A 23,350-nucleotide genomic window follows, 5' to 3' on the forward strand; every position below is an offset into this window, starting at 1 on the left:
TAAAGGGTTAACAAAGTTTCTTCTATTAAAATTTCCATGTCAAAATTAGCAGTAGTTGAAATGGGATGAAACTGGTAAAGAGACATTATCTTTCATGTTTTTGTTCTGCAAGTATATCATGAAAGGACAAGGGTTGCCAAATTTGTTATTTATTTCAACTGATAATCCCATGTGTTCAGAATCTTAAACTTTAAAATAACACCAAAGTAGGAGGGTATACAGTCTCTATACTGTAATAAATATATAAACTATAAACAATAGGAAGTAACAAGATGATCCCTTGTTGCAAAACAAATACAAAGGTTTAAACATGAACTTAAACAAGCTAAGAGTAGCACTGGTTAATAACTCTTAATTTTCATCCTGATAGTGAAGGTCTGTTTGCCAAGGTATGGTATATGCAAATATTTTGGACATTTAAGTGTGGTAGATATTTGAGGTTTATTGACAAACTTGTATAAAAAAAAATGTGAGTGACTTTCTTAATTTCAGTGTTTAAGGATGCCAAAGCTTATATTTTAGGATATCAAGTTAAATGAAATTTTTAAATGAATCACCAGAAATGTTCAGCAAAATATATACATTCTGTTAACTGAACAAAATACAAATTTACATTTGTAAGGAAATGGAATAAAAACTAATAAACTGGGTAAGTAGTCCAGTAAATTAAATGGCATTATCAATTACAACAGATATAAATTTAACAAGCCATATTTTAACACAATAAAAATATGAAATTTCAAACCATTCACTTAATTTCGCCATTTTAACTGTTCCTAAACCCCAAACTGAACTTCTAATAAAAAGAAAAGCATGCATTAAAGAACACCTTTCTACAATAAACAATTTTCAGTCCTCTTTTCAATAAAATCTGTTCTCTTTATTTTGCAATATTTGTACTATAAATTGTTTTTTTTATATCTGATAGTTTTGTGTGTGTGTGTGTGTGTGTGTGTGTGTGTGTGTATTACATGTTTCATCTACATTGTTAATAACTGAATTTTTGCTAATACATCTATTAAACATTTTGTTACCATTGCCACTGCCTTCTCATTTTTGATGAAACTGATGTGTTTGATGCAATAATAAATTCCATATAAATGCTTTAAGCAATTGCAAGACTGATCAGACTTCTACAAACAAGCTCTTAAATTATTAAATTACTACACAAGTAACATACTTTGGATCAGGATGGCCCTCAGGAAGAGGCTTCATGCTTAATTTACAAAGAGAGCGGAATACAAGGAAGGCATCTTTTTGTAATACGTGTGAGAACTTAGCCTGGACGGGTTCAGCAGAGGATTCAGCAGTTTCTAGACTATCCTGAGAGGGAACTCTTGGCAAGTATGGTGGGGAAGAATTGTCTTGTGTTATAAAAACATCTGGGACAGGACTCCCAGGAGGTGACTTTGAAATATCAGTATCTTGAAAAGATAATTGATGAAACAGAAATCAGTAAATGTTCTTAGAAAACATAAAACTTGAAAACTATACACACCTAATAATTCACACTACTTTTATCATACATCAAGCAATACAATCAGTTTAAAGATCAAATGATCATATTAGATTTATAAAAATTGAAATGCTTCAGTTTCTTTGTTATAAAATTATTTTTTATTCCTGAGAAACCCTTAAGAAGCATTTGTTACATAAGCTTTTGGTATTTATTAGTTTGAATAGCCACTGTCCTCACTTTGTAACAACACAGTCAAACTAAAACATCAAGATACCACTTACATTCTTCTACTTGTGAATGACTCTTTTCTAAATTAATAATTAATAAAAATTAAAACTAAGATTCATCAATTTTATGCTAGCAAACACAAGAAGGATCAATTTTCTTGATTACTAAAATACCATTTAACTTTAAAAAATGCACTCTTTTCATTTACGAGAACAATAGCAGAGGTGCATTCAAAAGGAATGATCAAAGGCCTCATCCTCCCAAATGTAGGCATTAATCACACATATTCAGCTTTTATATATAAAACTCATTTTGAATCACTTAATTTAAAAAATAAAACTTCTATAAACACTATTACATTTAATTTAATGACCACTTTATAAAAACTCTAGATCTATTTCTGCTTTTAAATTTATTGACCTTCCCCTTAAAATTTTCTGTTAACACATTTACAATAATTCATTGATGTTTCATTTTAATTTCTCAAATGCATGTCAAAACATTTTAGTTACTTTCAAAACTTAAACTACTTTATCATCAATGTATAGAATTTAACCAAGTTAATAAATCAAATAAGCTTTAGGTTCATAATTTTATAATGAAATATTTTTTAAATCCTCAATAACTCTTAATGAGAATTGTGACATTTGTTCTCTAAAGTTTTCCCTCTTCTCTAATTTATTCACCACCCCTCTGAGAAGTATAGAATGCAACATAAATTACTCATTTTAATACAAATATTACTAAGATTACACAATTTTATAGCCTTTCAATCTTATATGATGTTATAAACAAGAAAATCACACCCACTTGCCACACCCACCTGTCACAAACACTTTTTCACAAATTGTTGAGTTCTCTCAAATTTTATAATATATTATTTATAACCAATAGAAAACTAAAGTTTTAATCTATAAAATGAAATATTATATTATGTTGTTTTCTCTACAGAGTATTTATTTTGCTTCCTGTCTGAAAATTACTCTCATAATATTCAAATCAATAAACTTTTTTTTTTTAAATGCTCTTATCACAAAGTTAGAAAACCAGATAAATTATTATAGTCATAGGACATTGTTTGCTTTGTGTGTTATTATCCTGTATTCTTAGGTGCATTATTAAATAAAATTGTTTAGGGTACTATTACCATCAGCATAAAAAAATGTAGACTTAACTTTTACCGACAGTTGACAACAACAAGAACAAACAGTTTAGTACTATAATTCTTGTTTTTCATGTATTTATCAGTATAAAAGTCACTAAAATGTAAAAATTACAACTTATTAGGCTAGATAAGATAATGAAAAATAATAACAATAACGGTTCTTCATAAAGTATGCTTGCAAGCAGCTATGGCATTATGTAATACAGCAAGGTAATTTAAGCTATGTTCACCAAGTGATACCCATGAGAATAAATATGAAACTGAATGAAGAAACAAATAATGCCCCGTACAGAAAACAATGTAATATAATAAGACATTTGACATATCAAAACTTTGGCTCTCTATTGATTACAAATAAAAATATAAAACAGAGAAAACTATTGGTAATGGGTAGGCATAGAAAGTAGGTCTGATTTTCCAGTTAATAGCTCTACAGACAAAAAATACTAACAGCTATGAAACTTATACTTCACCTGGGTAATATATATATATTATGATAGTTCATTTACATTAAATTCCATACTTCTCAAGTTGAAGGAAAGACCTACAAAACAAATATCATTATTTCCCTTGATATGAAAGTTGAGGTTTTTTAAAAATATCTCATCAAATTATGAACGTAAAACTTGTGTAATATTATAACTGATTTATTAACTATGTTTTGAAGCTAAATTTTGTATATAATGATAAAGTATTTTGATCAAATTTTAAATTTAAACTCGAAAAGTTATGACCTGTGTACTGTGGCTTGCTTGTGATGAGTATGTGTGTTTTCTTATAGCAAAGCCACATCAGGCTATCTGCTGAGTCCACCAAGGGGAATCGAACCTCTGATTTTAGCTTTGTAAATCTGTAGACTTACTGCTGTACTAGCAAGGAACATATGATGAGAGAGTCAAACAACTTTTAATAGCTAAACATTGAGAAATTAGTTACATGTCTGTTTGTTTTTTATAATTTAAATTATTTTCTTTTAAAATGCTGAAAGCAACATAAAAGTTAAAAGTATACCATTCACAACTTGATCAACTATTTCATTCAAGATAGATTCAGCTATCTGATTTGATAAGGGGTCTGAATGCTGTTCAGATAGACTTCTCTTATCATGTGAGCATTCTGATTCAAATCCTTGACTGGCTGAGCAACTGTCCACCTTTTCAACTATTGTCACTTGATCATCTCTAGGTACAAACTCACAAGTAACACTCTGAAAGGAAAATTATATTAACAAATTTGAGAAATAATCCTAAGAAAACCTATACTTAAAACCTGCATTATACGTCCAGAAAAAAAAAAAAGAGAACTTTTACAATTATAAATTCTTAATGCACTTCTAATGTAGAGAAACCAGTCATTACCAGGGTTAGTATTCTTTAAGGCAGATAAAATTCCATGACTTTCCATAACCTTTTCTGGGATCTCAAAGCATTTTTTTCCATGCTTAAACATTTCAGTCTGCAGCACTGTGCAGATTAAGTGATAAATCTCTACATATTATTATACATCCTTGTGAATAGGATTTAATGTTACACAATAAGAGCAAATATAGGATCTAGCATTTTGATATAAAACATGAAATTTATCCTAGATAGAAACATTAACTCAAAATAATGAAATTAAACAATTATATCTTCTGATGTATCAAGTATGAGCTATCATATGGTTTTTATGTAAGCTGGTCTCTACTGAACACTAGATGATGTGTAGTACTGAAACATGTCAAGAAGGGTTCACTATAGTGATGACACCTTCTCATACTTCTCCCAAGCATCTGTTCGTAAAATATTAACAACCTTTTCAATCTCCTACCAGATTGAATTTTAGCATGCAAAAATCAGAGGTTCATCACTACATTCATAAAACACACTTCCTTTAATTTACAATTTACTTAAACTGACAATCATTAAGCATTTTCCAAGATGTTTACTGAAATTCCATGACGTCCAAGGCTTGATAAAAATATTTCCAAATTCCTTTATTTTCATAATTTCCAGAACCTGCAAAAGTTCCAAATTTACTTATTCAGAACTGAGAATATGTGGAAGATTTTGTCACTTTTAATATAATTTAAGACACCATGCTTCCTTGTGATACTAAAAAGTAATTTCTGTTAATCTACATGCCTGTATAACTATATACCTACATCAGTAATACAAAGCTAGCAATAAGGTATCACTAACCCTGCTCAAAATTCTGGTAATTAGTTCTAACTTTTAACATCTAACTTGTTTTTCACATCATCATATCTGTGCGAGATGAATGAATTAAATCAAACAATTTTAAATAATTTTCATTAATTCAGTAGGTTTAGAACTGTTTCATTAGATGGCTCTGAAATGCAACTGAGTTATTCTACGTCTGGGATCTGCTACTGTAGTTTCTTGCAGATCTCCACAAAACATAGAAGTCCTCCCAAAAAAACAGGAAGTTCAAGGTTTTTCTACACAGATGTGATTCCCAAGCTGCTCCACAAAGAATAAAACAAGACAGAGATTCATACAAATACTATACTATACCAAAGTGTGAGGACAAAGTAAAAAATTAGAATTTAGGCTACTTTCAAAGAAGGTAGATCAACATGTTATTAATATCCATATTTACTACAACAGAAACTTAGTGGAAGTGCTTGAGTTCAGCAAACAATTTACATTTTGTGTACCCCTTTTGCTTTAATGACTGCAAACAGTCTTTCAGTCACTGTAGCAACATATTTAATCAAAGTGTCCTTTGGATATGTATCTAATACACTTCCATAAAGTTTCTCTGTAAGTAACTTTTGATTTGTCAAGTTTTTGATCAGATCTGTCCTGAAAGCTGAACAAACAAAGATACTTAACACAAGCATCAAGTTTAGATGTTCTGCCTCTCCCTTTCCTATTTTCAAATTTACTTGTCTCAGCATCATGACTTAGTGTATTTGACTATGTTTAAGGAGCATTTTAAGTCTGCAGCAATTTGTCAGAGTCCAGCAAGCATCATGTTTTATGTGAACTCTCTGCTTTACTAACAATTCTCTATGCTTTTTGGGCTGTGGCATGACAACAAAACCTAACATATATATATATATATATAGTGTTATACATTGTTCTTTTTTTGTTGTTGTTGTTTTTTAGCAAGATTTGTAAAGTGCTGTTAAATTTATTTCTTTTAGCACATACCAATACCACATGCTAACTCCTTGCTCTGTGTGTCTTTGTCCATGCAGTTATATCAAAGATATGTAATGATAGGTGGAGACTTGGGAGCTTTTTTACAATAAATTGATAGGACGAGAATAAATATGCTTATGAGACACTCAAAACAGTTTCCTGAAATCAAATAAACACTACTTTGTTTATTTTCCCCAACATGTTGTTGGTTAATTTAAGCTTAACCACCACTTGAGCTGTTGAAATAAATCAAATTGTTTACATTTAGACCAAAACAATCATCTGCAAGAACAGAAAAAAACAAAAGCTAGGAAGAGGCATTTATGTTTTATAAAAAGACAATTCAAATTAATTACAAGTTATTTCAAATTATGTTGTGTTAAAGTAATTTCTTATTTGACGTACTGGTACAATATGCTAGCTTCTTTCTATGTAGTTTAGAAAAACTACATGAGGTACAATGACAATTATTTTTGACCCTAAATTTGATCAACATCTTTATTCAAGCAGAACCTTTATTACATGCCCTTTGTACAAGTATATAGGAATTCTAAAAAATAATAAATATTCTTAATGAAGATGACCTAGGAAGGTCAAAAAGTTGTTCTCTCCTTATCAATAAGTGTTAATGCCCATACCAGCCATTCTGATATACAATAAGTATTCTTACCCTGGGTCATTCAGTTGTCAATAAGGATCACTACTACAGCATTAACATAGTGGAGAAATTTACATTTTTTAATGGCATGGAAGGATTAACCTCATAAAATTGAAATCTTCAAAGTTTCAAATATAAACAACAATGCACTATCAATAATACAAAGCAACATTACATCAATACAGTTTGTGGCAAGCAAGTGGTCATGTGTTTGTAAGTATGACCAAAACGTGTGGAACTAGCAAGGGTAATGAATACTTTATTTTATTAAACCATACACTTTTTCTAGTGCATACTCTTCCTCATGCAATTTAGACAAGCATATATATTAAAAAAAACCAAAAAACAAGAGAGTGTTAATATATAACACAATAAAGTTATCTTCATTTTAGTTTGTGCAAGAATAATCCAAGTTTTCGGAATTCACCACAATAATAATAATTTACAACCATATAAAGCAACTTACACAATTTACTCACTAGCAAACTTAAACAATTACAAGCAAAAGCCAACCAGCACCTACTTAAATGAAAATAAAAGCTACAAGATAACTTGAGGAAATCTCAAAAATTAAAAGTACATCATAAAATTCTTAAACATGAAACCAGCAACTGACAGCAAAAACTTAAGATTCAGAAACAACATGAAAACAATGTATAAGTTAAAATAAAACTTTTTTTTTTTTACATAAAGATTGAGATAAACCTCTTCAAAATTTATACAAGTGAAAGTCTAGCAAAATCTTCTAAAAACCTGTGTCATATCTATGGAAAAGCTGCATCCAAGTCTGTTTTCTCAAGCCATAACACTCTTGTAAATACAGCAATAAAACAGTAATTGATGAATGTTAGATCAGCCAGTCAATGGAAAATGGTAATCACTGACACGTCCATCATTATCCATTGTCCAATTCACCAATAAAATTAATTAACAGTTCTAATTAAAAAGCACATCGTTATTTCTGCAAGACAATCTTAAATAACATTAGAAACTTACTTGAGCAGTTCTATGTTCCAACCTTGGTAATTATAAAGAAAATATTTGGTGAACTGAACTTTAAGTCCAAATGGAATAACAAACATATAGTACAGCCCAGTACTATTACAGTAATAGTAAAAATTTCATGTTCAAGCTTTAGAACACAAAAATAGCAAAATACACAAAACATACATTATTTCTACTGAGAAAAAGGCTAAAAAGTATGATAGATCAGAAAGCTTTGGCACTGAGTTTTGCATAACAACGTATTAATAAACTTAATGTTTTTATTAAATCTGAAAAGTATATATTATAGGCAAGTACTAACATGAGGACAAGCAAAGATATGCATAAACTAGTAATGAGGCTAACAAATATAACTAAAATATTTGAATTATATTTGAATATATGGAAGTATGGCATTAGAAAAATATGAAAAACACTGCAGTGAAAACAAGTAAATTTGGAATTTTTCTTTACACAATATCACCCATGTTTGCTTGCCACACCTGACTGGATCATTGATGACAACACTTTGTCAAAAGTGAAATGATCTTACAATGCAAGGAATGAAAATAACATATCTTTTAAGTTATCTTAAATAAGATAAGCACATTAATTTGAAACTAGAGAAGAAGCACTAATATTTTCAAGTTCAAAATAAACTTGTGTTCCCAATACTTCTGTTTTACAAAGTCGTTTATTAATCTTAGTTTTAGGTACTTTGGTGCAATGCAGTCTCTGAAATCACATGATATGTAGCATACTGTTAATATTTCAGTGACAAGTTTACATTTTTACAAGTATTTATTAGTATAGTTTGCCTCCTCAACAGATATTTGAAATTTAAATGAAAAATTTTAGTTGTTTTTATTAGATACTGGAAAAATATATCTTCAGGTTTATTACAACCTGGTAAACATAATTCAGTAGATGGCATTTAGAAATTAATATAATGCTTAGACAATCAACAGCTCTTTATACTAGAAAATTTCACTGTATACTACAACTACTAGTAATAATACAGAAAACACATTGACAAAGAATATGAACCAGTTGGTTACTGGCACTTACAATTAGATAACTGTGTAAAGATCAACCTCATTTACAACTTTACTAGCAATGAAACAAAAGGTGCATTTTTCCTCAAAGCATGTTTGGCCAAAAATTGACTAAGTACCACGACTTCTAATTCTCAGTTACTTACATCTGACGTAGATAAAGCTCTTGACTCCTTTTCATGTGCATCTTGATCTGATGTTTCCTCTTTTATCTTGGAATCTGAAGCCTAAATAAAAATAACAAATACTTAATGAAAAAAGAATTAAGGAACAACTGTATTAGTCAAAACAATATACTGAATCATAATACATTTAACTTATTTATATAGAATTTAGTTTATAGTTAATTAAAAATTATTCTCATACAACTATTTTAAAAAGCATTAAATATCATTAGTTCACCTCTGATGTCTGAAACACAATTATACAGTAGGAAACTTTGAGACAGTGAAGTGTATGAAAAAAAGATGTACAGCTAATTTGAACTCACTAATACTGAATAATATTCTCAAATTTTAACTTTTTAGGAACATTTCTAGATGTTTATTAGGCAATCTGCTGATAAAAAGAGCTGGTATTTATAGACAATAAATAAAACATCCTGTAATATTAACTGAATCTATAATGAAGATATATATCAGAACAAAAAGATGTTTAGCAACAAGTTAATATGAAATAAGTGTTAAATTATTTTCATAAATAATTTATTAAGTAATAAAAAACACTAAAACAATTATCAATGGAAACGTAGCTAAAGTATTTGAAATGCAAAAAGAATAAAATTTATGTACAATTTATTCAAAATATTTAACAAGCAAAATCACAACTTCCTCATTAATTGTACTACAATATTCTAAATTTAATCACAAAACAAACACACAATAATTTATAAAGTGAAAAAATATTTCACATTCTCATGGTAGCTTATGAATGTTTATTTATAATACATCAGAGTAGACTTTTCAGACATTTTCTTGTATTTAGTAACCACCCTTGTGCAAAAGGATGAAGTTAACTTTAATTTGCATTTGTCTGTTCACTTGACCAGCTGTACACAGTGAGATGAGGGAGTTAATCCATGTGGCTTTGTCTTGGGCAGGTACCTGAAATCAAGCTAAAATACATATACATGTGCCATGTTTACAAACGATTTTTTGAGAAATAGGAGCATGCAAATGAATTTATTTTCCTTTAAATTTAACAATAAATCTGTCCCATGAATGGCATGCAGATAGAATTCATAGATATTCAAACCAAAATGAGTTAATAGTTAGATCATGAAGATTTGTTTTTGCCTTTTGTCTGCAGAAATATCTATATTTTGGTATTACACGTGTTCAAATCAAGACAATTTAACCAGAACATGCATTCAAATACAATTTTGGGAGTATTCATACTTGTATTCAAATACAATGGCATGTATTTGCCTACTGATTTAGTGAATACTTAATGCTGTAAATGTCAACATTTGTTCTAGTCTAACTTCTAGAATGTCAATTATTACAACTGCAGCATGTTAAATCCAACCATCTTAAAATTTATTGTATTATATGGCTCTTAGTCCAGTCAAGTCATTTGAGGAAATTTGAAATGGTTACTAAATTGCTTTCAGTGGAACATGAACACTTTAGACTTTCTGATAGATCAGGTCACAACAAGGCAAAGTTTCCAAATATTGTGAACAGACTATATCTGTTTCAGGAAAATTTACTTCTAATCTGCTAAAGTATACAATATATGTAAACTAAATTTATCATGTACGTTATACTAAATTTATTATTTTCATTTATTTAGTATTATATGTTTATTCTTTATATTATAAGCTATATTCTATGTTATATAACTGAGATACTCTCTCGTATTTCTAGTGTAATCATGAAGTAGATCTAAAGATGTCTACATCTGACTGGTACTTCCACACAGGTGAAGCATCATACTATATAGAATCAACTAAATATACATCTACACACCCTTGAAAAAAAGCAAGTCACTAACAAACTCATGAATTCTATTGCTAGTACACTGCAACCCTTGTCAATGGTGAAGTTAAAAGATTTTAAATACCTAACAGCAGCTGTGGATTCTTAGTATATTCTTTTCAGTTGCAAGCATCTGTCCACAACATTAATCAACAGCGTGTTTGATAAACTCCTACAAAAAGCCATCTCTTTACTGAAACTTGTGACCAACATTAATGTCACTGTGAATATCTGGAGTAGCAAACAAAAGTGCAGCTTTCTTGCAGTCACTGTACATTTTCCAGTTAAATATAAAATGACAACAGTTGTGTTGTCATGTCAGTATTTCAGGGGTATCATATCTGATAACACTGCAACTCAACATGTTTAAATGCTAAATTTCTTTAATGTCAACCACAAGATGCCATGTGACATCTGATAATGTATCCAACATACTCAAGTCTTTCTGCTTACCTGGATTTTAACTGCAAACACTACCTAGTGTGAGAAATAGTGATTCCTAATCTACAATAGCTTCTCAGAAGACAAACTTTTGAATAAATCTAAATCAATAGACAATTCATCCGAATATCTTCATGAACATGACCACTTTTCATTGAAAATCAACACTAGCAACTGATCTACTTGAATGAGAGGCCAGAGTTCAGTTGGTAATACCAACAGAATAGAACTAAAAAATTAAAATAATTAAGTCTTTTACTGAAGATTCCCTAGAACAGATGGATAATCTAGGAACTGGTACATCGCAACTTACTTTTCATAATCAAACTATGCTTGTAAATTTCCTAACAATGCAGACACCTTTTGAAGTGGCAAGAGATTTCACCCAGGGTTAGAACATTGTTACTTCCAGTTATGTAGTACCAAGTGTTTATGGACTGATGACTGATATTGACAGCATGCAGTACAGATATAATTTCAATATTGTCTCTGCACTGAAAAACTGTTCACACCTGGCAGACTCAGTATGAGAAATGAAGTGTTTTCTGCACTGGATCCCAGATTTTAAACCTGGCTGGTGTTTCACTAGACCAATAGTTTACCTGTCCAATAAAATGCTCCTGCAGCAAGAAGTCAAGAAAGTTTCCTCATCAAATATTTCTACAATCATGGAACCAAAAAAGAATTGTGAATGTGCCCCTCTCTCCTTCAGCTTATTTGTTGCCTCCAAGAAACCAGCCACCACATTTTCAGAAAATACAAAAATTCACATCTATCTTCATGGCCTTCTCATTATTGAAGAAAACACTGTCTAGATTATTGGAATGTCTATAAAAATAATACTTTCCTACACTATCTCTACTAGCCAAAAACTACCAGAGTATTTAAGCATTCCCTGCACCATTCAGAACTTACTTAGCATTGGAGGCAAAACTCTGACATTTTCTCCACTGCTTCAATGACAGTTGAGAAAATAATGTTCATAAATAGGAATGGACAGTGTTCTTTAAAATATATTTTTATTATAAAACTTAATTATTGCATTTTGAAAAATAAAAGTATTGAAATTTTAACATCTGCTATTTTATCATTATTGTACAAAGTATTCATGAATATATTACTGTGTTCATATTTGAATACTTAGCATTTTTCATGTATTCATTTTTCCAATTCATAAAAAATATGAAGTATTTGCATTTTATTACTGATCTCCAATATTAACCCCACCCTTGGAGTTAACAATTAGGACACACAGACTACTTTTTGTTCTTTACCTGTGCAAATGTCTGCTCTGGAAATTTTGCTCTGGTAATATTAGACAGTAGATCCCAGCAAAAATTCAAAGGTATCTTACAATGGAAGAAATCAAGACTTACCCAACATTTTGTATTGTTGAGTCTGACTTAACAAACACTGTAAACCTTTATAAGACCCTCCATTACATGGTGCTTTTAAATTACTTCTTGGTTGCCAAAATACTACTAATTCATACTATTGATAAAAAAATACTACAACTATCTACTATAGTTAAAATTTTCAGGAGAGTTCTTACAGACTGTGCTTCCATTCGACTGAATATTACATTCAACATTTGTGTAAGTGTTGCCTTGGCTGTTGTCTGGTTGACAAGGTTTTTACTTGCCAAGTATATGTTGTAGCATGTCCGGACCGTCTGAAGAATACTGCCTTCATGTACCTCACAAGCTTGAGATGTTACTACTGTTAGCAAAGCCTTGTAACAGAATAAAAAGTATTATAAATATAACATATCAAAGAATTATCTTAAGTACAGTTTCATCAGAAGATTTGGGAAATACCCCTGTAATTTTTCCCAGCAATAAATTCATGAATTTTGGGTGAAAAACATCAGTTTAGAAAAAATAGCAATTTCCAAATAAATCAGAACAGCTACTTAAAGGTCAAAATTAAGAAGTATTCACTGGCATCCTAGTACAGTAATTACCAACAAGTAATTAGACAAAACAGAAAAACAAAATAATGGCTAATATATCTATACCTTATAAAATTTAATCTAATAAACATTTGTGATACTGATATTGAATAAATTTATGAGAAGACAGTTAAAACAGGCAATTTCAACAAACATCCACTTAGAAGAACTGTAGAGTATATACTTTTACTAAAGCATCAGTATTAACCCTTACACTGAATATATTCATGTTTGTATGCTTTCAGCAATGTCACTGCCATCCTAAATGGTCAATTTTACACCAGTAAAAATAACATCCTTTACCTGAAGATAAAATCTCAAACTTTTATAAATTGTGAAAGAAATTACATTAGAAGTTTCAATAACTAAGACTACAAATTGGAGATTTTGTAATGTTGTGAAGGAGAAACTAACAAAATCATTTTAGAAGCAACTAATATTTTAAGAAAAAACAAACTGCCCCTTCCATTCTACTGTATTACAAGTAACTAGAAATACAAGAAGCTTTGTATCAAAAATTATGTACACATTTGTACAGCACTTAAATGTTATTATTTATTTAAAATTATTCCATGATTACTAAATGGATTTGTTTCAAATCAATAATGTCATAAAATATAAGTTTCTAAGCTACCAGGTAACATAACAACCCAGACTGATCTTTAAACAGACTCCAATAAATACCATACATACAAGAAAATTATTACTACAAGTCAACAAACTGTACATGTAAGCTCTTAATTTAAATCTAATTACTGCACTCATATTTTACAAACTACTACTTCTAATTTTCCCAGTAATACTGCTCAAGTAGTAGAAAAATATGTAATTAACTCTTGGATAACTATATTAAAACTCCCATGAAAATAAAAAACATTTCAGTACTGTTGTATATATTCACTACATTCAAAGTAGATAGGGTTGCTGAAACAGCCAAAATCCATCACTCCATCCAGTAGAGAAAATATATATTTGTAAACTTTAGAATCATAGGTTAACTCATTGGGTAAACTCAGATGTTATCCTAAAAATATGTCCTAACCTTTATGATCTGTAACTGGACACCATCATCTGTAGAAGGACCATGAAAACAACCACAAATTGTCTCCACTATCCTGTCAATTAGTAACTTATTGGAATCAGTGGCATCAACAGAATTACCCGTCAAATGTCCATAGGCAATTAGTTTCTGTCAACATATTTAAATACATTAAATATCCCTTCTAGTAATATTAAAAACAATATTAGACATTAATAATTGATATTTTTGACCAATGATATATTAAAAAGATTTTTTATATTACAATAAATAATTAAAACAATGCTTACTATTTACACAATTAAAACTTTATTAAAACTATACAGCTTCCACTGTAAAACAACTCTCTACCACTACTAGTTTTGGTGTGATCTACGTCATCTTCAGGAGATACTACAAAACACTTATGAGCCATACTTTATACCTTTACCCCTTTTTATGCTGTTTCACTATTATTTACACATTTCCTTGGTCTATATTATATATATTAGGAAAAATCAAAACTGATAAATTTAAGTAAACAAAATCAAAAAGAAGGGCTGTATTGAAAACAGCAAATCCATACCTTTGACTAATTGTATTACTTTGTTATAACCTAAAAACATTATTAAAAAATAATAAATATAATAAACAAAAACACTGCACTAAGTAAAAAAATCCCAGGGCACAAGCTATAATGTGAAATATAAAATGTACCCTAGGTTTTGGAGGTGACTGCAGAAGTAGGATCCACATTGTGGTGGGGTTACACTATCCATCAGTCTTAACCTCCATTTGCCAGACTCACATAAAGAAATAAAATAAAGGAGTAGATATGGAACTAGAAAGTAGAAGAGTGAGACAGGGGTGCTGAAGCCCACATCATCTCACATCTACATCACCCTTCACTGCCTGAAGACAATTGTGGAAAGACAATTGCTCTCCAAAATAAAGAAAAAATTAATTGAAAAATAAAAATAAGAATTATAACAATAATAAAAGTAATAATGGTTGTACTTTATTTTTTGTTGGTTTTTTTAATTTTTCATATTTTATTTTATTTCTTTATGCAAGACTGTTGAATGGAGGCTAAGACTCATCTCATAGATGGTGTATCTCCACTGCAATGTGGGTCTTATTTCCACAGTCACCTCCAAAACCTGGAGTAAATTTTATATCCCACATTATAGCTTGTACCCTGGAATCTTTTTAATTAGTGCAGCCTTTTTTGATTATTTTTTTTAATTTATTTTTGTTTCAGCCTGTTTTTAGGTTATAACAAATTATACTATATATATACACACATTAAAGTTTCTTTTGTTTTTTTTCATAAATAGATCATAATGTAGTATTTTTACCTACTTACAGCTTCATTAAATTTCTTGAGAGCTTTGTCTACTATATTTAATCAGAACCTCTATCAGTTTTATACTTAATTTGTTATTTAAATTTCCTGTCTTGAACATATTTTTGAAGCTATATAAATGTGTGTAAAATGCAGATATACTTTGTGTTTTTATATGACATGATTATGTGTGGAGACATAACATGCTAATGTTTTCTATTAATTGTTGTTTCTAAGTTATCTTCTGTTTCTTTTTATTATAATTTTAAATATTACATAAGTGGTGGTTACTCAGATTTTTTAATAATAATGTTTAATTTTTTGTCTATTAAGTTAAATATTTTGATACTTCAACAGGCTACAAGACCCAACTATTAAATCAACTTGCAATAAAACCTGACAATATTCTTGAAATTACATAAAAACTTACCATGTCCCACTACGTCTTAGAAAGTGGATTATCATACCAAATCTTATCCAAATCTATTAGTGTGAAATTATGCATACATTTACTAATATAATTTAAATCTTAAAACATATTCAATTTCTATAGACTTTTTTTTTGGTAAACACCTACTCCAAAAACCTTTAAAAAATTACCATGATGAAAACCAATTAAATACATTAAGGAAATAAAGACAAAAAAACAAACTTCTTTACTAGAATTTACCTGCACACAGTCTAGTGCAGTAACAACAATTTTAGGAGATTTTGACTGACATGCCAGCTCAAAAGGTAGGAAGTACTTATCAGCATCAAGTTTCTCCCCTTTGGACTTCGGTAAAGGCAAGGTTGAGGATGCATTATTTTCTTGCTGACTATAAAATCAACATATTTAAACATACTACTGGTAAGAAAAGAAACTTAAGATGTCTATACTGTGTTCAAGCTCATTATCTCTGAATTTTATAAAGTGAATAGAAAATTAAAACTTGTATATATCTAACTCATAGTCTTGTTACTATTTTAAAGAAATGTACACTTCAATATTTTCATAATTTAGTTTTTGAAAGAATTATGCTATTAATACTGCTTCTCAAGATTTAACATGATCATAGCTAATTAACGTTTATATTTTCTTAAATAACTTCTGCATTTCTAAAAACCCTAATCATTCCTTAGCTTTCAGAAATTCAGTCAAATCATACAACCTAGAACAAGTATTCATAAAATATATTTTGCAAGCATTCTCCAAAAGTCCAACAAAAAAGCTATCATTTAAAGATCTTTTAAGTTCAATTTGTCTGTTGAAACCACTGTAAAAAAAAACAAACCAAAAACACAGTAAACTGTGCATGTAATCAAATTATATCAAAGGAAAACCAGTTAGAACTGGATCTAGTAACAAATTGGGGATTTCTTAATCTCAACTGTGCAAGTCATGTTACTATTCATTTAATATTGACATTTTCCATACTTCCTTATAGCATCAGCCTCAAACATGTACAATGTTCCAATAACCTTCTTGCTCATAAATTCAAAATCCTTAAATAAAACCATTCATTAATTCCTTATTTGCTCTTCCCTTCATAAGAGATTAAGGTTTTATCACACAAACATGTTAAAAATCAAAACACTCTCAGCTATCATACTAGTACACTGGTTTCTAAAATAAAAAGCAGAGAATATGTTAAAAAAATAAACTACAAACGAAAGCTGTAAATAATAATTTAGAAGCTTTAAAACTATGTGTAAATGTAACTCAGCAATTGAGATATTCCAAGAAACAGTGATGTCAGAATGAAAATTTGGAATATTAACCTACTCAAAAATACCACTAAATGATACCTCTAACCTACAGATTAAAACAGCTGCATAAGATTTATTCATTGTAAAATGCTTTCTTAATGCAGACAAATTGTATTGCTGAGTGGATTAATGCGTGGAAAATGAGTTTGTATACAGACACACACTAATTCCCTAGCATACTTAAGTAAACTTTGGTGAGATCACATTTTATCCTTCTTTTCTCATGAAAATATGAGAGATAACCTTTCCATCTCTGGAAGCATCTTAAAAGCCTCCTCTGAACCCTTTCCAATAGGTCACTACCCTAACTTAAGTAAAACAATCAGAGCTTTAATACAAAGTGTATTAAGTAGGGCTTAACTAACAAGTTGTAAAGAGATGATTAACCCTTTGAACTTGCACTCAATACATCTATAAGTACATTAAAATTTAGCTTTCTTTAATCGACAACCATACAATCTGATAAATTAGAATCTGTTCAACCTCTATCAATGTAAGTTCCTATGTGGCATCTGAAGAATATTTTGAAATCTCAGTGCACAAGAGATAAATAAAAAACTATGAATTTAAAATACCTGCAAGTAAGAATAATAAAAATAGTATAGCAACAAGGTTGGAAATATGTGAACATTATTAATTCAAACTCTTTTGGTGGAATCAAAATATGAATTTGTAGTTTGAGTAAATAATATCTGTAGTATCTCAAGCATTGTTTTCTTACTTTTCTTTACTATACCTATTTGTAAGATCTTAAATTCACTTGATACAGTAGCTAACTTTATAGATTCTAGGATAATACACATAGTTGGTAGCTAGCTGATACAGTTCATGATAATTTACTTTAACTATTGACTATTTCATCTGTTATTTCAAGATATAAGATGTTAAGCTGCAGATGAAGATTATCACGAAGATTTGTTTGAGAATATAATGAGCATTTATAGTTTGTGTAATTAATTTATCTATATAGAATGCACAGCAATGGGCAAATATATGCCTAGACTAATACACAACCCCCACAAAGTATGTATACAATTTTACCAGTAGAAAAGCAGTCTTTGAATAAAACAGACATATAAAATATTGTTTTGTAGAAACCTTTATGTCTGTTGAACTAATCTAATCAAAAACACCTTATGTGTGGAAAGTGTTAGACAAAAAAATGATTAAGCATGCTATTTAACCCTTAAACAGTGGGGAATGTTGTATGTAACAGCATCAATTGATGATGGCTGCCATTTATGAGTTAAAGAAATGAAATAAAAATTGATAGCCAAACAAGAAGCTAAACTTATAGCATTGATAATTTTAAAACAAATATTCATTCATTAGTTGTATATATATTTTATTCCAATGGGTCATGGTTGTGTAAAGTAAAATATGGAGCCTAGCTAACTGACGAATGAATATTTTCTGTAAAAACTCTTATCAATGCTTAAATGTAGCTTCCAGTTTGGTCACCAATTTTGATTTCATTTCTTCATGTTACATGCTAAATCAACACAACATTTTTTCACACCTAAGATGTTTTTGATTAGATATCATGACTATCAACTCACACAAACAAATCACAGCAAATAAGAAAGTAAAGCTTGATAGTAACCAACATCAGTTTAAGGATCATAACCCTACTATTCAGACCAGAACCATACTTTACAGAAGTAACCAGATCCTTTAAAATATACAATGGTAATTTTTCCTCTCTAAAAAAAGTGTTAACAATTTCCTTTATAGTAATGACATGGAAACTAGGTTAACAACTTATCACCTGCATACAGTCAACAGAGATATGTCAAGCATCACTGTTTATGCTATTTGTTTAAGCTAATATCACAAGATGCTAAATGTTCTTTAATCAAAAGAATTTCATAAAATTTAACAAACTTCAGCTTAAAAGTTGGCAAAGAATAATGAATAACAACTGTCCATCAATATGATTATTTTGAAAACTTGAAACTGTTAATCTAGTTTAATTGGACTAAACAATGCTTGTGCATCTACATATTTTCATATGTAGTTTTGCTGCTCTAAATCAGTGACACTAAGATAAAGCTTAAGTAAAAATATCAAATTGAAAGCACATGTAAACATTTTACCAAAACATTTCCATAAGAACTGAGCAGTTTTTGTTAAGTAACTTTGCACATATAATTTATATTTATATGAAATTTGAACATAACTGTATATTATAAAGATCTATCAGTGTAACAAACTTGAAGTAAATCCAATAAAGCTAAGTATGGTTTTCTGTTAAATACATTTTTCATACTTTCAGTGCAAAAAAAGCAACAAAGAAATGCAATCAAAATTGTAAATTTATATCTTATGTATTTCTTTCATGGATTGCCTTGAAATTTAGTATGTGAACTAATGGTCCAGAAGAACACACAAATTGAAAATGTGTGATAGTTTGGATTACCATAATCTGAAATACAGAAAGTAGAAAATTGCTAAACTATCACTTCTGTTAATATACAGTGTGTCCTGCAATATGTTTAAGAGATATGACACACTACTGTGGGTCTTATTCTATGAATATGTGTCATTACATTTAATGTCTATTGATTTTTTTTACTCTTTCACTTCATATATAAATTATCCACAAAAGCACTGTTTGTATAGTGTACAAATAATTGAGGATCTAAAGAGTACAGTCATCTAAGGTACATCTATTATTGATTATTAATTCCTGCTTCACATTACATTTAAGTGTTTTAAAGGAATATCACATTTGTACGAACGTTAATTAGAATGGTAAGGATAACATCTACACTAGAATTATGATAATTTTTAGCCTATATAAAATACAAAAAATCAATTTTCAATACTCCTACAACCTTTGCAGTACCTTATTTAATATTATATAAATATTTGTGTAATATGCTGAGCAGTTTGTTATAGGCTAGTAACAGAATAATAGTAAGGAGGAGGAGAATTATAAATGAGCTGTTTTGAGCAGATTTATTTTCTTTATATGTCTAACATATGTTTTTTGTATGCATATTTATGTGTACAGCCTTATCAGTCAATAGTAGAGATTTTGAAGTGTCACTTGAAATGAATCTTTACTGCTTAAGGTGCTTTTTTGGCCCAAATATTCTATTAGGATTTTGTGCAATCCCTGTTATGAACCACTATCAAGATTCATGATACACACTTTCTATTGTAAAGATACAGGGAATATTCTTTAGAAAATTGGTCAGACATGATTTCCTTTTTTATCAAATCATGTTAATAAGTATTGGAGTTATCTCACACACTTTCAAAAATTAAAGATAGCTGAATTTGAACATATCGAAATATACAATAAAACTACATTTTGCCAATTTTAACGTGGCATTGTCAGCACACGTGACAACACCATGTTATAATTTGGGAAACAGTTTCATTGCCGTTTAATTCCATTTTAGCTGGAAAGTTTAAAATTTATATTGACTTTCATTTATGCTATCATATTATGCAAAAAAACTTTGCAAACCTTATATAAAAGATTAATTGATCAAAGATTTCTTAAGAAACTATCACCTCTTATCATTCCTTTTACTTATCACCACTGGATTAATATTTACATGATTCAAGTCAGTTCCAGCAGTTCTTATAGGCATTCCTCTAGGGTGCTATTCCTAGGTTAGAAGTTTCATATACTCGCCACAAACTAGTCCTAAGCCTTCACAGTTGCACACTTCAATCTTTTGATTTATACAATTTCATAAACAAATGTTGTATCAAACTCCAGTACCAAGCTGTCATACAAAGCATTACTTTGTGTATGTAAACTAGGTATTATACCAAAGTGCTTGGAAGGGAAGGGCACCAACAGTATAGGAGATGCACTGTTGTAATACACGTGTAATGAATAGTTAGTCTACAATATCATGCAAGAGAATCCATATGACAAAATGTGTATATAAATTATATGCTAACATTAATAGTGTTTTGCTTTGAAACTGGACACTAGGTACATTGGAAATGACAAGATGTTCACTGAAGCCCAAAATCATAGACAAACTAGCTTATCTTGGTCATAACATGAAACAGTTAGGTAATACATAAAGAAAACTAATCACTGATGATGAAATGAAAACTACTAAGTTTGAGATAGATTTAAATTTCAATTTTTCATAGTTGCATAAACAGAACTTAACATTTTTTTCCTAATATAACTAACTTAAATAACAAACTTAATTAAATAAAGACACTTGCTACAGATTGAGATTTTATGGCCAATTTCTCTAAATACATTTTACAGAATAAGTAGAATGAAACTTTCAATCCACACAGTACAAATGTAAAAGTAATAATAAGACAGTATGCTATTACCATATATAAAAAGTGCAATTGGTCAAATATCATGTTCTATGAATAAAATTTCATTCCTTTTTTTTTTTTTGAACCATTTAACAGAATTTAACCAACAATACTTAATTCTAAAGATAAAATATACATTTCAGGTGCAAATGGTATATATATGAAAGTGCATAAGAATATGACAACAAATGGATCAATCCATGTCAAATCATCCAGAGGGCTGCAGGTGACCCCCACAGAATGCCTTGAAAAAATTCACATGTGCTCATCTACTCATATAAAGAAAAATTGCCAAAGATTAGATCAATATCTCTAATAGTTTCTGATTTACAGCCCTGTAAAATGTAACTAATGTTTTTTTGGTTTTTTTTTGACAAATTCATTTTCAGGAAACTTTGGCTGCTTAAAGCTGCAAGAGTAATGGTGGTAGAAGGCTGAAATTTGCTACACTGGCAGAACTAATCTCACAGAATGCAAAAATGGTCTCAAACCAAGTTTATCTCTCTTAGTATTTGCATAGTGAGGCTGTAAAATCACCTGAAAACCCAAAATCGTAAAAAACATTGGTTTAATGTAATAAGCCATAGCTCTAAGGCTTAATATGATACAAAGCTGATTTTTTTTTCTAATTTCCTATAACATATCAGTTGATACATCAGCAATTGTTGTAATTAAAAGTCTGTTAGATCTCCTGCAAAAAAAGTTAGCTGCATGCAACTTTTTATGATTTAGCTAAAAAGAGCCCTACTTCAGGCTACAGTTTGACCATGTCACTAGTTATTCAACCTTTTCAGATTTTTACCATATATTCTTACATCTCTGAATATGATCTACAAAAAAATCAGGATGGTGTTCAACCTACTTTTTGAGTTATAATTTTGTAAAGTATCCTCTGACCATACATTTTTTATTTAAAAAAAATTCAGTTCAGGTATGTTACTGTGTGCAAATATATCCATACAATTTTGAAAAATAGCTGTCAGAATCTTATGAATCCCACTTAAATATTCTAGCCAGCGTTTCACAATGTTAAATTATGAAGTTGTAAGAAACAAGAAAGAATTAATTCATTTCTGAACAAGTTTATTGGCACAACTAGTTGGATCACATGGTAATGCAAATATATTGTGTATGCATTACAGTTATGCAGATATGGCTGAGTTTAAAATTCATAATATAATATATACAAAGGTAAATCAGATACAAAAAGCACAGCACAGTGCTACAACAGGGGATAACAAAGATTACAGTCACACCAAACTGAAATAATCGTGACAATGAAATGTTTCAAAACTGCTTTGGCAATAAATTAGCCTTAACAACATCAAATTCAGACAGCTTGAATAAACTTCTGAAATTTGAGTTTGATTATTTTGAGATCACTTTGACTTAGAACACAGTGGCAAGCACTAGTGCCTTGCATGGTAGATGCACTTTACCAGACAAAGAATATGTTGAAAAAGAATCCAGCTTTCATCTTTACTTGACCTTGCAGGCCATGAGAACAGTTCGTTTCTTGATGTCTTTATAAGTTACACCAACACATAGGAATGTTCATCTGATCTATCTTTTATGTTTCCCACATACCGTTCATGATCGTACATGCATGCCACATATTTCCCTGGCTGATAATTGTCACTGCTATCATTAGACCTATTTGAGCTGCTGCAGCATCACTTTCACTGCTACTACCAACAGTTACAACTGTGTACACATCATCATCTGATAGCCTTCTTATATACAATTTGTTGGTAGAGTGGGGAATAAAGCTATGATGTGACCTAATACCTGCCACAGTTTTGCATTTTTCATAGCGCTCAAGTAGATCAAACTTTACACAATTCTGCAGGACTGATTCCTG

At 29.8% G+C, this 23,350-nt stretch overlaps 1 protein-coding gene across 2 annotated transcripts in view; it reads right to left on the reverse strand.

The window, feature by feature from the left end:
• Sec71 (ADP ribosylation factor guanine nucleotide exchange factor Sec71) overlaps positions 1 to 23,350 on the reverse strand; it is a 104,204-nt gene that overhangs the window by 76,851 nt on the left and 4,003 nt on the right. For both annotated transcript variants that reach the window (XM_076464039.1, XM_076464038.1), the window contains exons 3-8: positions 16,103 to 16,250; positions 14,112 to 14,258; positions 12,671 to 12,850; positions 8,845 to 8,925; positions 3,864 to 4,059; positions 1,181 to 1,424 (exon numbers count right to left, since the gene is read on the reverse strand). In XM_076464039.1, coding sequence (XP_076320154.1) covers positions 1,181 to 1,424; positions 3,864 to 4,059; positions 8,845 to 8,925; positions 12,671 to 12,850; positions 14,112 to 14,258; positions 16,103 to 16,250 — 996 coding nt within the window. The remainder of the gene's footprint in view (positions 1 to 1,180; positions 1,425 to 3,863; positions 4,060 to 8,844; positions 8,926 to 12,670; positions 12,851 to 14,111; positions 14,259 to 16,102; positions 16,251 to 23,350) is intronic.

Source organism: Tachypleus tridentatus, chromosome 10 (assembly GCF_004210375.1).
Source record: "Tachypleus tridentatus isolate NWPU-2018 chromosome 10, ASM421037v1, whole genome shotgun sequence".
NCBI classification, from domain to species: Eukaryota; Metazoa; Arthropoda; class Merostomata; order Xiphosura; family Limulidae; genus Tachypleus; species Tachypleus tridentatus.